This window comes from Saccostrea echinata, unplaced genomic scaffold (assembly GCF_033153115.1).
Source record: "Saccostrea echinata isolate AGI-Se365-2 ecotype Australia unplaced genomic scaffold, CSIRO_AGI_Sech_v1 ptg000018l, whole genome shotgun sequence".
Lineage (NCBI taxonomy): Eukaryota > Metazoa > Mollusca > Bivalvia > Ostreida > Ostreidae > Saccostrea > Saccostrea echinata.
In genome coordinates, this window is record NW_026889767.1 from 849,738 (window position 1) to 867,301 (window position 17,564).

The window sequence follows — 17,564 nt, forward strand, 5'->3', positions numbered from 1 at the left end:
CATCTTTTAATGTACAAGTATTTGAATATATAGCATTACTTCATTCACTTTACATTTGAACAAACTTTTATAATTTGGCTTCCTGAACTACATGCAATTTTTTGAGGACACTGTGTCCATATAGAAAGAAGTTCAAAGGACAGCATCTCAACACGTAATATGTAGATGTATTACGAACAGCATAGTTCAGGTCTTTTCTGCGTGAGTCTCAGTTGCAAGTTTTAACTTCAAAAAAATTATATTAGAATTCCTTTGTCAAACATTCAGTTTAGTTTTCGAAATAATGTCTCTATCCATGTCTAATTCCTCGGGCTCGATGTACGGATAATTATAATCCCCAATGAAATCATCTTCACCATCGTCAAATATATCATCAGTGACGTAATCCGTCTGAGATTTATCATCATAGGCATCGTAATCCCAGTCATCATCCACTCGACGAATATTTTGATAACTTAAGAATTCCTTTTCTTTCAAGTCGACAACCTTGTCTTCTTCATAAAAATCTTCAAACTGTTCATAGCCTTCTTCATACGCAGCGCCATCCTCTTGTGCATAGTCCTTGACCCCAGCTTCCGCTTTGGTCTTTAGTACCGATTCGGTTATTCCGAATTGTCTCCTCATTTCCCTCATTTGCTCACTCGGACGCCTCTTTTGTAACTGTATTTCACGTTCTTGACGAAGTTTCTCTGCATCCGCCCGGCGCTTTAACATTTCTTTCTCATCTTCACTAGAATCTCTTCAAAAGGAAAGAATAATAACGCTGTATATAACATATTAAATTATTGTTTTGTATCATGAATTTAATAAAATGCAATTAGAGAAATATATTTTTTTAGCGCAACATTGAATCGTTAGAGTTGATCGTTAGAGTCAGGCCATCTTTAGAAAATTGTAAGTTTGCCACTATTGACATTCTTTTTAATCCTATATATATATATATATATATATATATATATATATATATATATATATATATATATATATATATATATATATATATATATATATATATATATATATATATATATATATAATAAAAATAATAACAACAATAATGAAAATGATAATATATATTGATCCGTCCACGAATTACCTTTCCTCGCTGATATCAGAGTGATCGCCATAGTCAACAGGATTCATACAAACAGTACACATGTTGTTTAGATCCGTGAAACAGTCAAGACAATATACGGCTGAAAATATACACCAATTATAATTAAATAAATTTTTAAACAAAAAAAAAATACAAACAAAAAAAAATGTCTTATTAGTGTTTTGCTACTATAGCTAAGACATTTTTAAAGTGCAGAAAGTGCAATGTTTTGAAACTTTTAACGAAACTTATTACATGTGTAATAAAAAAATATTTAAAATTTATAAGGACTAATTAACTCAGTATCTGAGAAAGTTGATTTGAAATGGCATTTTGACTGATTAAATCTACAATAAAACTTTACACAATTTTAGTAAAAGATTGGGTTTTCTGGCTTGGGAGAAGAGAAATTTGTAGAATAAGAACTATATTTCGATATAGCACTTTTATAATCGTTAAAACTAAATTCAAATTTCTATTTCCATCCTCTTTATACATATACCACTTTTTATTTCTACTAAAGAAAAATCACTAAATTAAATGATAAATTAAATGATAAACATGCCTGTGCAGTCTTTGTTTTGACAATGGTAGAAATTCACGTTATCATCAAATCGACCCTCATTTCCACACGATAAACAATGCTTCCTTTTGAATCCAAGAAAACTGAAAAACCTCCTACAGAGTGGAAATCTACAATACAATTTTTTATCTATTTTTAATATTTTTTTTTTTTTTGGAGAAATTTTGAACTCCCTACTCCAGAGTCCTCATTTACTATACAATTGATAAGTTGCGCTCCATTGTTGTCCGATTTATTTTATTCAAATTTATCTTTTTTTCATTAATAGATCCGCTTGATAATCTTTTATCTATTTATTTATTTGTGAAAGCTATTTTCTAATGATGCCACTTTATAATTCACATTTCTTGCTAAATTGCACGCACTTGAACGTTTCATTTAACACTGATTTTTAATATGATCTGATGAATTATTTCATATTTGAAATCCAAAATAAAATCTTACTGCGCCATTAATCTACTTCTTATACTAATCTTTTCCTCCTCTTTCAAAACCCCGGCTTTCCTTCTCAGCTGCCGCCTCGCAAATTTTAGGAATCCACCTCTGGTTTTTAGTATATGGTTATAGAGCCAAACTGCTCGCGCTCTTTCCCTCCTAGGATAGTAACACGCACCAATCACGTGACGTAACCTCAAGCCGTAAGCTTGAAAGATGGTCATGAATAGGCATAAGAGATAAATATACCCTGAAAATATCAATTCAGTGATTAAGCGCATAGAAAAAAAGCAATCAAAAAAGGATATTTCAAACCGATTGCTACAAATTTGTATAGATCTTTTATTTGAAATACCTTAAAATTTATTAACAATGTTTACTTTCAAGATTTCTAAATAAAACTGAAAAATATGCTTGAAACAAGGGTCCAAAAAAAGTACCTATTTGTTTGTAAATTCGAAAGTTTGGTGTGCTGGGGGTAGGGATGCAACCAGCCGGTTTCAAGCTCCCGCCCTCCATTGCCAGAGGGTCGAATGACGTAAGCAATGACCTGTACATGTCTGACACGGAACCTTTTCCATGGACGTGAATTTTCAAATGCGGTGGGACTGTAGAAAAGGAATAGATTTAATGATATGAACGTCAGATACAAAAAAAAAAAAAAAAAAAAAAGTTATACTTTTGAGAGATGCTGCTGAAGTACTACATATATGAGGTATAGACGCTATCATAAAATCACTTAGTATATTGTAGCAATTTTGAGATTCTTCATAAATTCTAATCAACTTTACAATCTAGTAAAAAGAACGCACAAAAAACAAAAGAAAATGCATATTCCATTTTTTTATTCTGTGCATCTAGCGGTTATTTTCATAGCTATATTTCAACAATAATAAATAAAACAAAACAAAACAAACAAGAGGCCCATGAGCCACAACGCTCACCTGAGTAGCTTTGGCCCTGCTTTTGTTTACCAGATTTCCCCCTTGTAATACGTATTGTGGCCCCACCCTATACCCGGGGGTCATGATTTGAGCAATTTAGAATTTACACTAGCCCAGAATGCCTCCATGTAAGTTTCAGCTTTTCTGGCCCAGTGGTTCTTGAGAAGAAGATTTTTGAAGATTTTCCCAATATATTTCAACGTAAAACTTGGATTCCCCATTGTGGCCCCACCCTATCCTCGGGGGTCATGATTTGAACAATTTAGAATCTACACTACCCCAGGATGCTTCCATGTAAATTTCAGCTTTTCTGGCCCAGTGGTTCTTGAGAAGAAGATTTTTTAATGACCCCACCCTATTTTTGTCTTTTCTTGATTATCTCCCCTTGCAAGGAGGCTTGGCCCTTCAATTTAACAATTTAAACCCCCCTTTACCCAAGGATGCTTTGTACCAACTTTGGTCATAATTGGCCCAGTGGTTCTTGAGAACAAGTTTAAAATATGAAAAGTTTAAGTTTACAGACGGACGGACGGACAACTAGACAGACTGACGGACGACGAACAACAAGTGTTCAGAAAAGCTCACTTGAGCTTTCAGCTCAGGTGAGCTAAAACAAACAAAAAAAAAAAGAAAAGAAAAGAAAAAGCATGATTCATGGTGTACGGGTATGTGTAACGTCATCTCCATCAATTGCCGCTTTAAATATATAAACCTTCAAAATATTTGAAACATTTTAATTTCTGGAAACTAATGAAAAAAAATATCAACAGTACACCTAACCAATATAAAACAAAAAGACATACTAGGCGCCGCAATCTTTTTGGAAAAGAATCCTTTTAACATGTTTAGTATCCAGTAGAGTCCGTAATCACAGAGGAGATAGAAGCCCGTATGACAACCGCTAATCAGAAGAAGGAACAGGCCCTTAGCCAAGGCTTTTATTTCCCTCATAGCCATTCCAACAGATCCTATAAACAGAATATTTGTGGATAAAAAAGAATAATGTGTATAAGAAGCTGACGGGTGTAAAATTTGTTTTAGACTAGCACTTGTTCCGATTAAAAATTCACAACAAATTAAATTCCTTGTAGACTAGCACTTGTTCCGATTAAAAAATTACAACAAATTAAATGTATGACATTTAGATAGTTCAGTTTGACACAATTACTAACAAGCATCGCACTGTATTGATAGTTTGATAAGAAACAGTTACGAACAAATAAGAAATCCTTTACTTTTTACATACTAGAATATTCCATTCTGTTGCTTGCGCGTAAAATTGTGTTTAAAATGGGGTGGGGTGACAAAGGAAAAAAAGTAATGAATGAACTAATGAGTTAAAAAAAAAAAAATAATAGCCCCCCCCCCCCCCCCAGGGATGGGTATCGGCAAAATTTCGTATTGTGATATATCACGATTTTTTCCCAAAAATATCACGATAAATCGTGATATTTTTACACTCAATTTTTACTACAATTTAAAATGAATTTCCATCATATTTCTTAAAAATATGCTATAAAAACATAACTTTACTTTTTAAATTTTCATTTATTTAGTATATAGCATATTTTGATGCCGTTGTTTAACTGTTTTCAACCTTTTTTACACTTCCTATAATTGTCATTCAATACTTTGAACAAATACATGAATAATTTCCGGAATTTATAGTTATGTACCAAATACCGGTATTTTAGTCTCCGTATCACGATACGTATCACGCAGTGAGAAATCGCGATATACCGGTATACCGATAAAATCGCGCATCCCTACCCCTCCCCCCCCCCCCATTTTAATTACATGTAATAACTTAAAAGTATTGCAAGAGAAATCATCTGAATATTTATTTAGTCGTATAAAGTATTTACAGTCTTCCTATTAATTATTTATGAATTAATTAAGCAAGAAAACCCGACTCAGTACGATGCTTCCAGTGCTTACTTGTTTTTACGTATTTTTTCTCTTCCTTCCAAGTGAGCGGAAATATTCCTTCCTTTCCTAGCTCTATTCGCCGTTCCTCCACGTCTCGTAATTTAAACGTTATGTAGATGTTATCAAACTTGTCGTTTGTCTGAAATTTCTTCTTATAAATCAGAGCCCTGAAAAAAGAATAATGCCACCAGGTACAGAATAAGTTAAGGAATCAGCATCAGATTCCCCAAATCGCATCCTCTTGCGACTTTCGAAGTCGTTTTTCCGCTGGTCGGAAAGGTCGGGAAAGATGCGATTGCAGATTCCCCCTGATAAAAAGCTGCAATAATCAGAGCTCCAGATAAGGTAAGTATTTGCAGAAATACGCATTGAATTTTACAAAATACGCATTGAAAATTAAAACTGGGCGTACGGTCGTAAATAAGTATCACACTACGAAAATGCTGCGTACGACGGATTGAATAATACAAGTACGACTTAGCTTATGATATGAATTTAGGTTAGCTCAGTGTTTGATTTTTTTTCCAAACTAAATAATAATAAAAAAGCGTTTCAATAACTAGGACTATTCTAAGTTATGGCGCCGACGATTTCCAGTTCGGGAGAAAGAATTCAATGATTTAGATTAAAATCAATTTCTTTATATAGAAAGACTACGCACTAGGCATAGTTACTTTTAAGCACACAGAGGCTTGTGTCGTCTATGTAAAACGATATTGTAACAATTGTATTTATAAGTAATAGAAAACAATCTTAGAAAACAATGGATAATTGGAGAAAAAATGAGTCCTAGCCGGAGAGAAAAGTTTATACTGCAATGTTATCAAAGAGTACACTATGTGTACAAAAGCAGTGAAGACCATATTAAAAGCATATCGAAAAACAAAACGAGCTTTGTTTAAATTCAAGACCTATTAAATAAAGTGCTGTAGAGAGAGACATTACGCATAATATGTATTTGAATATAATGATTAAGAGTTCTCTTAGATTCTCGAGAGGTCTCTATGGTTCTCTGTTTAGTAGGACGGTTAGTATAAAAGGTTTGCATATAACGTTTTTTATGATGGCTTCATTGACAATTTCTGATTTCTCTCGTTATTTTTTTTTTTTTATCTTGGTTTACTCTCGACTTGCTACGATATCATCTTAAATGGAGAAAAAAAAATATGTGTCTATGGTTGCTTTACCTACTGTATGATCTTCCTTGTCAAAAAAAGTTTCTCAGGTTTAGCAAAAATCTTGTTAGTATTTTTTAAAATTTTATTTAAATAAATCCAGGAACTGTTGTGGTGTTTTCTTTCCTCTTTTAAAAAACCTTTATTTCCATAATAAGCTCAGAATTACAATATATATCAGAACATTAATATAGATATATTAACAAAATACTCTTAAATCATTTTGCTGAATATAAAAATCTGCATTGATTTGAAAATCAGGGAATAAATACACTTTGGGCTAAAATATTATCTGGAACTCTGAATAATTCTAGAATTGACCCTTTCCAAATAAAGCAGTCATGTTAAATAATTTATTTGATAGAATATAATATCTCCAAAAGACAAATACTCTTCCGCAATATGTGCATCGGGAACCATTATCAATTACTTAATGTATTTCGTTTTGATATGACCAACCTGTCTACTCTTCCCTCTCAATAAAGAGCAGTTTTTATATCTGCGCATGCGTCATACTTTGTTCTGAAATGAACTCACTTGATTACAACAAAGATAAGAGACACCATCGTGACATTCTTGAGGAGACCGAGGACGAAGACGTAGCCAGACAGACGGTCATTGACGTCCTTGAGAATGCCCTCCTTGACCTCTGTGTAGGATTTTGATTGGGTGGCGTTGTACTCGTACGTGTAATTAAGAGTGACGTTAAAATAAAACATATTCTTAACGTCTGTAATGGCACTTTTTATGGCTGAAAATAAAAAAAAACCATTTATTTTTATTTCAACTCTTTTAAATTTAATATTATTTTTTTTTTTTTTGGGGGGGGGGGGGGGGAGGGGGGAGGGACCTTTGGCAGGGAAGTGAGAGTGACAGTGAAAGATTGCAAGAATGCGATTGTCCTCTGTTTTTGAAAATTGGAGGAAGGGGTGGCTTTTGGTGGGAAATCGAGTGACAGTGAGAGATAGCAAGAATGCGGGTACGACAATCTGAAGCTTGCAAGAGTAAACCTCTGACCCTATGGCTCTCACATTTTTCCCCAACTTTGTCCACAGGTGACAGCCCCCCCCCCCCCCTGTCCTCAAGCACCTGTGACTTTGCCGCTATAGCTTGTTTGCTTTTCATCGTCAGTGACTCGCAGGATGTAGATAAAACATTTGTTTTTATGAGATTAATGAGTTTTTTCAACATACGAAAACTCATTTTTTCCTCTTTCTCTCAAACCAATAGTAGTAGTAGTTTACATACTTACGCGTATATATAGCAGCATCTGCAAGAGCCTTAATTGCTGCAGCTATCGCACACAGCAACTCCCCAACTAATGGAAAAATATATATATAAAAAAAAAAGACAAATGATGTGATAACAGTATGTATTTGAATCTGTTCTATTAGCTTACAATGCCTATATAAATCATGGATATAGAGTATTTCAATCTTATTAAAATCAGATCCTCGATCCCCTCCTTTATTGTGTAGCGACAATAAAAAAAATAAAGGAGCGGATCAAGGATCTGATTTTAATCAGATTGAAGTGTTTAATTTTGCAAAACATATCTTGATGAAATGGATTAGAATTACGATGAAAGATGGCATGCATAGACTAGGAAAAATTCATTAGAAAATACTAGTCCAGACGACTGCTGAAGGATTAAAATCATGTACACAGCAATTCTTTTGTGTGACTTACAAGTAGTCTTAAAATGTGCAGTAGAGCGTTTGCTCAGTGATCGGAAGGTCGTGTGTTCGAATCACTTCCGCGACTGACCTAAGTCGAAAAAAAAAATAGGTAGCAACTGCTCCTTCGCCAAGCGCTCGGTACTCTGAAGTGAAAGTTTCGGGTCCTTCGAAACCGAGGCCCAGTGTCACGGTAGGCGTTAGCACGATAAGGAACCCTCTCTGCTCGATGGCCCCTAGTACCGAGTAAAGGTCTAAATTTGAAGCCCTTCACCCGTATATGGTGACGTCTCTATATGAATGAAAAAATTCTCGAACGGGACGTAAAACAACATACAATCAATCAATAAAATGTGCATTTATTTAAGGAATAACTGTCTTATTTTTTGGATTCATGATGTGATCAATCGAGTGGCTTGGGTGATAATTTGCATAAACGCCGAAGGCGTTTATGCATAAAATTATCACGCAAGCCAATCGATTGATCATCGCCATGAATCCAAAAAATCTGACAGTTATTCCTTATATTTACATGCTCCTGATTCTGCAAATTCTCGTGCTAATAGCCCCGCTTCTGTCTCTATTTGTCCCGCCCCGCACGTGATTTTTTTTTTAACCGCGCCTATCGATGAACCAGTAGATTTATGTAGAAATAAAGTACTTTAACAATTTGTACTTTTATCTCGGACAAAGACATTGGAAATGTAAATATTCAGTTTTACGTTTTTGTAAAATTCAAGATAGATTTTATTTAAAACATGCACGTAAAGAAACAGCGTTATCTTTTTATACAAATAAGGCCTCGTAAAAGAAATTAAACCTTTCGGAAGATGATGATAAAAAAAAATTAAAAAACCCAGAAAAATAGTAAAAATAAATACCACATCTATTTCAATGTTTACAGAATCAAAAGTACATTTGTACTTACTTCTTGCTATATTACAAACAACCGAAGCTGCCTCCACGATAATACATATCCAGCTAAGGAACCACCCAAGTGAATCCCTAAAATGGTATTTTATTATACATGTAATTATATCGGCAGAAAAAAATGGAGTTAAATAATTTAGAAAGACTACTATAACATACTGCTACAGTAAGAATAAGAAGGGGGAGGCAGTAAGCCTTGAATTCCCAGACAAAAAGCAGATAACTTTTTAAAATAAAAAGGGGGCACCTCCATTTGATCCCTGTACCATAGGCATGGAGAGAGAGAGAGAGAGAGAGAGAGAGAGAGAGAGAGAGAGAGAATTTGACATTGAAGAATAGCAGGTCAATATAATTCAATTTTCTGTCTGATAAATTGCTCATGTTTGTTTACCTGGCGATAAGATGACACTTTGAAGAAAATATGTTACTTGTGTAAGTGTTTATATTGATAACGATAACGTGGAGAAGGCAATACTATTGTTTATGTAAACATCAAAAATTCTGCTTATTCTGGATAGATTATTATTTTATTTCTATTTTGCATTTTTTCATATACCTAAAAATAATGTTATGTAAAATAATATCTTTGCAGATCATCATTAGAAAAGTTTCCGAACGAAAATTTCAATATCATTTTGAATATTTTGACGATATAATGTTCGGATCTTTAATGCGCTTCTGTTCTTTTTATTATTGTTTTTTTTTTCTCTCTCTTTTTTTAATATTATATATCAGTGCGTTTTGTCGCTGCATTTCGCAAGTGCTACTAGAAGAACAATTAAGGAAAAGTGGCTAAATTTGAATTTCTAATTAACAAGTAATGGGCCACGACTGGTTTTCACACATAGTAAGGTAGCCACGTGGAAATTCATACGAGTTTCATAACTTTTTTTTCGGGGGGGGGGGGGGGGGAGGGTCATAAGCGCACAAAAATTATATGAAAAGCAAAAGAAATAGAGAGAGAAAAGGAGGCTATTGCACATATTACCATCGAGGAGCCACAGCAGTAAATTATATCAGTTTTCTATAGCATAATCTGTACTCGAATAATTATAAGGGCACCCTTGTGCCATCCTTTAGGTTCTTACAAGGGGGGGGGGGGGGTACTGAACAGTATGGGTAAAATAAAAGATAAAGAGTTGAGTTTATATTCCCGAGCTGCACACTGTTATTCGGACATTTGCACTTGATTTTAAATGGACCTGACTAATATTTCTATATTTATTTAGCCATATATTTCTCTCGTGCTGAAGTCATATATTTATAGGACAAGAAGAACTCCTTGGGACACGCACCAACATTTAAGAGACCGAATAAATTTCATTGTATTATAAATCAATCAAAATACAGATATGGAATAAAATACCCCCCGTTTCTCTGTTTTCGGACATAACGTATCTCGCCTTTGGACAAGCTCGGTGTGCCCAGAGAGACGTTATGGCTGGGATTGCTGGACCGCTTGTGTTCTCCGTTCTGTTGATTGTTGCAGTGATAGCAAATCCTGAAAATTCCAAAGGACGGAAGTCATTCAAAGGGTAACATGTTTGTTTTCTCTTCTTTTTTTTTAAATTGCATTTTATTTTCTTATCTTTTAACTATTCTTGAATAAACAATAAAAATAAGGCACGGACATGAAAAAAAAAGTATTTTGTACATGTATAAATTATAAAATTTCATTCTTTTTTTCAGATATCAGGTCCTTTCCGTTCGCGCTGAAAATGAAATGCAGCTAGAATACCTGAATCTCCTGCAGGCTGGACCCGAAGTATGAATTTTTACCACAAAAAGTTTTATTACCTGCCAACATTTTCCGTATTTTTTCCCCTCTTTTTTGACTGCAAAATATCTAGGGAGGAAATGATATATTTCCTTCTCAATGGGATGTTATTAAAGAAGTTCAGTTAAGTAATGAAATAAAAATTTAATTAATACATAATTTTCCCAGATCGACTTTTTCCAAGTCCCCTCCCTGGCCCAGAAGACGGATATTCTCGTCCCTCCCAATCAACTGAGGGAGGTCAAGAAATCTCTAAGGAAGATGAAGCTGGATTTTGCGATAATTAATGAGGACATGGAAAAGTAAGAATTTTTAAAAGTTATATCGTTAATTAATCTACAAGACATTTTGCTCACATAATGTAAATATACTAATCAACAGTCATTTATATTTACTGCACGTATTTGATTTTAAAATCCGACTTCATGAGTTTGAATTCCTTTCGAAGTTAATGAATAAATTGATTTCTATAAAACTTTACTGTGAAATCCCCAGAATAAAACATTAAAAAATATATTTGTTTTGAAATACTAACTTATTTATTTTGAAATACTTGTTAACACATAAACATGTAGTTGGTCAATTACTTTTCCTTTTTCCCCTTCAAAATATAGAATTGATATTAATTTTAATAAGAAATTAAATTTTACATTTGATAATATTTTTATACTGCTTAAAATATTTCTTTTTTTACTTTGGAATATATATCTATGAACTTGAATATTAATAAATTGGTGAATCAATTTTTTAGCACCATTGAACGAGAGCGACGAGACATGGCAACACGAGCAACAGGTGACATCTGGACAACTTACCTCATGTGGGAAGACGTAAGATTATAAGATCTATTCATATAGAAACTCAATTGTGATTTGAACATGTACATGTAGATATTAAGGGCATTAAATAGCTGTTTAAACATTAACTTCAACGACTATTTCAAAATAAATAAATAAATAAATAAATAAATAAATACATAAATAAATAAATAAAAAAGAAAACAAATTACCCCGCCCCTAAATAAATAAATAAGTAAATGAAACTGATTTTTTTAAAAAGTAAAATAACAAAAAGAAAGAAAAAAGGAAAAGAAAATTCATTTTAATAGCTGTAGAAGTTGCAGCGACGGTTATATATGCCAGGATTTAAGCACGCTTGTATATTTTTTTCTCTCATTTCAATTCTGTGTTAATTTGGAATACTCTCGCATTTAGAATTATCCGTTTTAAACCAATATCTGCATTCACAGTTTGAGCTTTGGCTGCAAGAGAAGAGTACAAATTTCCCAGGAATGATGGAGTTGAAGAGCATCGGTAAATCAAATGAGGGCAGAGACATCTGGCAGGTCAAGGTTGGTACCGGTGATAAAAATTTGCAATATTTACAAAAATCGTGAAGCATTTTATATATATATAGGCTGTCCGATTGGGTATTTTTTTTAATATAATAATGTAATATCAACTTTGATAAACGAATGAACTTTTATTTACAGAATAATGATCTAATCAAAATATAAAGAAAACAAGATGTGTTTGTGAAACACTGATACCCCCGTATGGCAGCTTATGGCGAAGGTTAAAAGTTTCTCAAATGCAAGTCAAAATCCAGGCCAAAAGATAAAAAATGTTGGTATCCAAAGGAAGGTCTTGTCTCGAGGAATATACCTGTGAATTTTGAAAGCCCTAGCTGCAACTGTTCAAAAGTTATGGCAAAGGTTAAAGTTTTTTAAAAGTAAGTAAAACGTCAAGGTCAAGGTCAAAGTTGTTGGTATCCAAAGGAAAGTCTTGTCACAAGGATTACATATGTGAAGTATGAAAGTCCTAGCAGCAACCATTCAAGAATTATGGCCAAGGTTAAAGTTTTTCAAAAGTAGGTCAAACTCCTATGTCAAGGTCAAAGGGTCAAAGTGGTTGGTATCCAAAGGAAGGTGATGTCACAAGGATTTAATATGTGAAGTATGAAAGCCCTAGCATCAATCATTCAAAAGTTATGGCCAAAGTTAAAGTTTTTCAAAAGTAGGTCAAACTCCTTGGTCAAGGTCATAGTGGTTGGTATCCAAAGGAAGGGCTTGTCACAAGAATAACATATGTGAAGAATGAGAGCCCTAGCTCCAACTGTTCAAAAGTCATGGCCAAGGTTAAAGTTTTTCAAAAGTAGGTTAAACTCCAAGGTCAAGGTCAAAAAGTCAAAGTTGTTGGTATTCAAAGGAAGGCCTTGTCACAAAAAATACACATGTGAAGTTTGAAACCCTAAGCACCGACTGTTCAGAAGTTATGGCCAAGGTTATTAAAGTCTCATAAAATTTTGCAAAAGTGGGTCAAACTCCAAGGTCAAAAGGTCAAATATGATGGTACCCAAAGAAAGGTCTTGTCACAAGGAATACACATGTGAAATATAAGAGTCATAGCTCCAACCAATCAAAAGTTATGGACAAGGTTAAAGTTGACAACAGACAGACAGACAAATAGACAAACAGACAGACAGGACAAAAACATTATACCCCCGGGTTAAAAAAAATCTCATTTTTAAAATAATGTCTTTGTTTTTGGTACAAGATAAAAATACACCAGCAATCTTTGTGCCAAAATAAAATTAAAATAAACAAGATGTGTTTGTGAAACACTGATGCCCCGTATGGCAGCTTATGGCGAAGGTTAAAGTTTCTCAAATGCAAGTCAAATTCCAGGCCAAAAGATAAAAAATGTTAAATTTGAAAGCCTTAGCTGCAACTGTTTAAAAGTCATGGCAAAGGTTAAAGTTTTAAAAAGTAAGTTAAACATGAAGGTCAAGGTCAAAGTGGTTGGTATCCAAAAAAAGGTCTTGTCACAAGGATTACATATGTGAAGTATGAAAGCCCTAGCACCAACCATTCAAAAATTATGGCCAAGGTTAAAGTTTTTCAAAAGTAGGTCAAACTCCTATGTCAAGGTCAAAGGGTCAAAGTGGTTGGTATTCAAAGGAAGGTGATGTCACAAGTATTACATATGTGAAGTATGAAAGCCCTACCATCAACCATTCAGAAGTTATGACCAAAGTTAAAGTTTTTCAAAAGTAGGTCAAACTCCAAGGTCAAAGTCAGAAGGTCAAAGTGGTTGGTATCCAAAGGTAGGTCTTGTCACAGGGACTACATATGTAAAATATGAAACCCCTAGCTCTAACCGTTCAAAAGTTATGGCCAAGGTTAAAGTTTTTTCAAAAGTAGGTCAAACTCCTAGGTCAAGGTCAAATGGTCAAAGATGTTGGTATCCAGAGGAAGGTCTTGTCAAAAGGAATACACTTGTGAAGATTGAAACTCCAAGCACCAACTGTTCAAAAGTTATGGCCAAGTTTAAAGTTTTTCAAAAGTAGGTCAAACTCCAAGGTCAAGGTCAAAAGGTCAAAGTTGTTGGTATCCAAAGGAAGGCCTAGTCACAAAGAATACACATGTGAAGATTGAAACCCCAAGCATCAACTGTTCAGAAGTTATGGCCAAGGTTAAAGTCTCATAAAATTTTGCAAAAGTGGGTCAAACCCCAAGGTCAAGGTCAAAAGGTCAAATATGATGGTACCCAAAGAAAGGTCTTGTCACAAGGAATACACATGTGAAATATGAAAGTCATAGCTCCAACCAATCAAAAGTTATGGGCAAGGTTAAAGTTGACAACAGACAAACAGATAAACAGAAAAACAGACAGACAGGACAAAAACAATATACCTCCGGGATCTTTCGATCCGGGGACATAAAAAAAATAAAACTTCAGATCTTAATACGTGTTATGTTCTTGTAGGTTGCCGCAGATATTAATGCACCGAAGAAGCCGGCCATGTATATTGAATGCCTTGCGCATGCGCGGGAATGGATTACAGGATCCGCGTGCCTTGGGACTATTGATATTGTACTGTGTACAATGCTTATAATGATAAGAAGTTGTTAATATTTGATTCAGTTTATTTTTGAATGAAAAAAAGGTTGGAAAAATATTTTGTATTTCAATTTTATGTCAAAATTTTTATTAGAAATAAAGAACATAGCTAAATGATAAATTTCATTGGATACGCTATTATTTCTTTTTTTAAAAATGTATTCTACATTTCTACACAGCTGACGGCTAACTACGGCAAGTCTGGTACCCTAGGACAACAAGCCACGTTGATGCTGGATAAATTTGACTGGTACTTTATTCCAATGATGAATCCTGATGGATACAACTTTTCAAAACAAAACGTCAGTTGGTGAAAATTTATGGGAATCTAATTAAAATAATTTTATATTTCAATCACAAGGGCATTTTTTTTTTAATTTTATTCAATTTGACAATTTGATATGAAGAGTAAAAAGGAATATTATTATTGTTTATTCCATGAACAAAGTGTACGACCTACATTTGTTTTCTTAAAATATTTGATTAAGAAGATTTAGTTTCAGGAAATTAAAATGTCTATGCTCTACTGGAATTGGCTAGGCTTTATAAAATTAATTTTATTTAATATTTATTTATTCTTTGAAATTAGGTAATCCTGCTTCTCTTTGTAGCGACTCTGGCGTAAGAACAGAAGGGTAAATGTTGTCTCTTCATGCCCAGGCGTGGATCTCAACAGAAATTTTGCAGCTGACTGGGGCGGTATGTATCATCTATTCATGTTACTTTATCCTTGTCATATTTTGGTAAGAAGGAAAAATTTCAAAAATAAAACAAGAAAAATGTTTAGTTTGAATAAGTGAAATACCTTAAATGTTAAACGCTCTTCACTGACACTTAAATGATAAAAGTATTTTTTTTTAAATATCCTCATCACAAGAGGTTTCAATATTCAAGTCCCATAAGTAATTAAATACTGAAAAATGAAATCATCTTTTGAACAAGGTGCGGGTTCATCCAGTAACTGGTGTTCTGACACTTACCGGGGAGGCAGTGCGAACTCCGAGCCCGAGGCACAGGCAGTTATCAATGCTGTGGCAGAGACTGGTGACGTCAGATCCTACCTTTCTATTCACTCTTACTCTCAGCTTTTATTGGTGCCATACGCATATGACAATGTTAAAGCGCCCGACTACAACGAACTAGTAAGTATCAGCAAATTAAGGTAAAAAATAAGGACTTTGGTACTTGGCCGCCTGGCATTACTTTATTGACCATTCTCATCAAATTAATGCAACCATCATATGACATTATTCTTTTAGAAAAATGTGGGAGACATCGCCATGTTGGCCTTGCGACAAGTTAATGGGGTCAACTTTGTGGTCGGACACGGTCCTGAAATCTTGTGTAAGTCCAAAATTAATTCTATTTTTTTTTATTAGTACCATAAAGTAAAATCAGGAGGTACCTTGTTGGTAAAATCACATGATAATATGCATTTTATGAAAAAAAATCCATAAAATGTTAAATTTAACACATGCCTATTTTTCTAGATGCCGCATCCGGTGGAGCTTTCGACTACTTCAAGCTGAATGGTGTTAAGTATGCATATGTATACGAGTTACGTCCCGCTAGCGGATCCGGAACAGACGGTTTCATACTTCCGGCGTCTCAAATTGATCCTAGCATCCGGGAAACTTTTGCATCATTTTACAGCTTTGCCGACCAAATACCAGCTTGATTCAAATACTAAACATTAATGATGTATTAATTGTGGTTTATGATGTAGAAATAAATAAAGTTATTGCATGTTCACTCGGGGTCTTTTCTTCCTTTTTCTTTAAATAGAGGATTGAACGTACACTGTCTGTTTATTTGTCCATGTCTGTCCATTTGCCACAGATTACGCATATCTTATAAATTATGTTTACTACCCTAGGCCTGTCTCGAACGACATTTGCTCATTTCAACGCGGAATTCTGTTTTCTTTGTGTATATGGTTCCCTGAGCATTTATAATAAAAATTGTTCTTTAATTCAGAAAAAAATTACCCTTAGACTAATGGAAATAAAAAAAAAATATATGAGGAAAATGTGTTTTGTGCATACATATTCGTGCATGACACATACCAGCACTTCATGATAATTTTAAATAGCTGGAAAACATCTTACATGTATGATAGAGACGTATACGATTTGCATTTCCTATTCAAGGTAGACATGGTCAAAGAATTGCCAATTAAAATACATTAATCAGTACGATGTTTGTATTATTCTAACCAGTGCTCTTTAGAGCACAGAAAACGAAAAAAAAATCAACATCAGGGCTAGACAAATAAAATTTTGCAGCACTTGCCCTCGGACAGGTTACAATCATAAAATTACTTGTCCTTCCAAAAATATATGCTTGTCCCACTTTTTTCTTAAATTACATAATATTAAAGCATTAATATTGAAATTAATTCTTGACCGAGACACTACACGAGGACCAACCTAGATCTAAAACCCCACACATAAATTTTGGGGTCTAATTTTACGGAACTTTCTTCCTCAAAATTCTTCAATAAGATCCTCCTTTAAAAAAAAAAATTAATTTTGTTTGTATTCTAGCCTCTGATTGGTTAATATCCAAAAAGGAACACAAATTATTTCTGTATAACCTGGTTTGGTATGGGGACACCCCCCCCCTCCCTGACAACCAGCTGAATCATCTGTATGCATACAATCCTCTCATTTCCAGTCCTCGGGATTCATGGAAAATTCCAGAATTATAATAAATATACCTTTAACTTCAAACAATAATTCGATCTTACCACATGTAAACAAGCTTCTAGGCCTATGTATCAGTTTTTACCTCCCCTCGCTTCCTATCACTTCCGTTACTTCCGTTACTACGGTTGTATTATTGAGCGGCAAATTTGAACTAATAAAAACCAACGAAATTTTACACCCATAGTTATTTAATGATTTTGAAATTAAATTATAAGGAATGACTCTAATTCGTGGCCAAATTATTCGAGTATAACCTGGTTTGGGTCAGTTTACGCTGTTTTATAATCCGCTTCGCGGATTATAAAGCGTAAACTGACCCAAACCAGGTTATACTCGAATAATTTGGCCAAGAATTAGAGTCATTCCTAAAATAATGTGCATTTATTTGTTGAAAAATATGAAGATAACG

At 34.0% G+C, this 17,564-nt stretch overlaps 2 protein-coding genes across 2 annotated transcripts; one reads left to right on the plus strand and one right to left on the minus strand.

The window, feature by feature from the left end:
- Positions 1-206: 206 nt before the first annotated feature.
- Positions 207-6,916, minus strand: LOC133189374 (DC-STAMP domain-containing protein 2-like). Its single transcript, XM_061324758.1, has 8 exons — positions 6,700-6,916; positions 4,997-5,154; positions 3,862-4,026; positions 2,555-2,722; positions 2,124-2,364; positions 1,662-1,789; positions 1,097-1,196; positions 207-739 (listed from the first exon to the last, which is right to left on the minus strand). The coding sequence occupies exons 1-8, from the start codon at positions 6,879-6,881 to the stop codon at positions 256-258; spliced, it is 1,626 nt and encodes a 541-aa protein (XP_061180742.1). The 5' UTR covers positions 6,882-6,916; the 3' UTR covers positions 207-255.
- Positions 6,917-10,205: 3,289 nt separating this feature from the next.
- On the plus strand, positions 10,206-16,133 carry LOC133189373 (carboxypeptidase A2-like). Its single transcript, XM_061324757.1, has 11 exons — positions 10,206-10,303; positions 10,458-10,533; positions 10,714-10,847; positions 11,297-11,375; positions 11,795-11,896; positions 14,313-14,420; positions 14,627-14,749; positions 15,059-15,146; positions 15,390-15,589; positions 15,707-15,791; positions 15,938-16,133. Exons 1-11 carry the CDS (start codon positions 10,206-10,208, stop codon positions 16,123-16,125), a joined length of 1,281 nt encoding a protein of 426 aa, XP_061180741.1. The 3' UTR covers positions 16,126-16,133.
- The last annotated feature ends 1,431 nt before the right edge of the window (positions 16,134-17,564 follow it).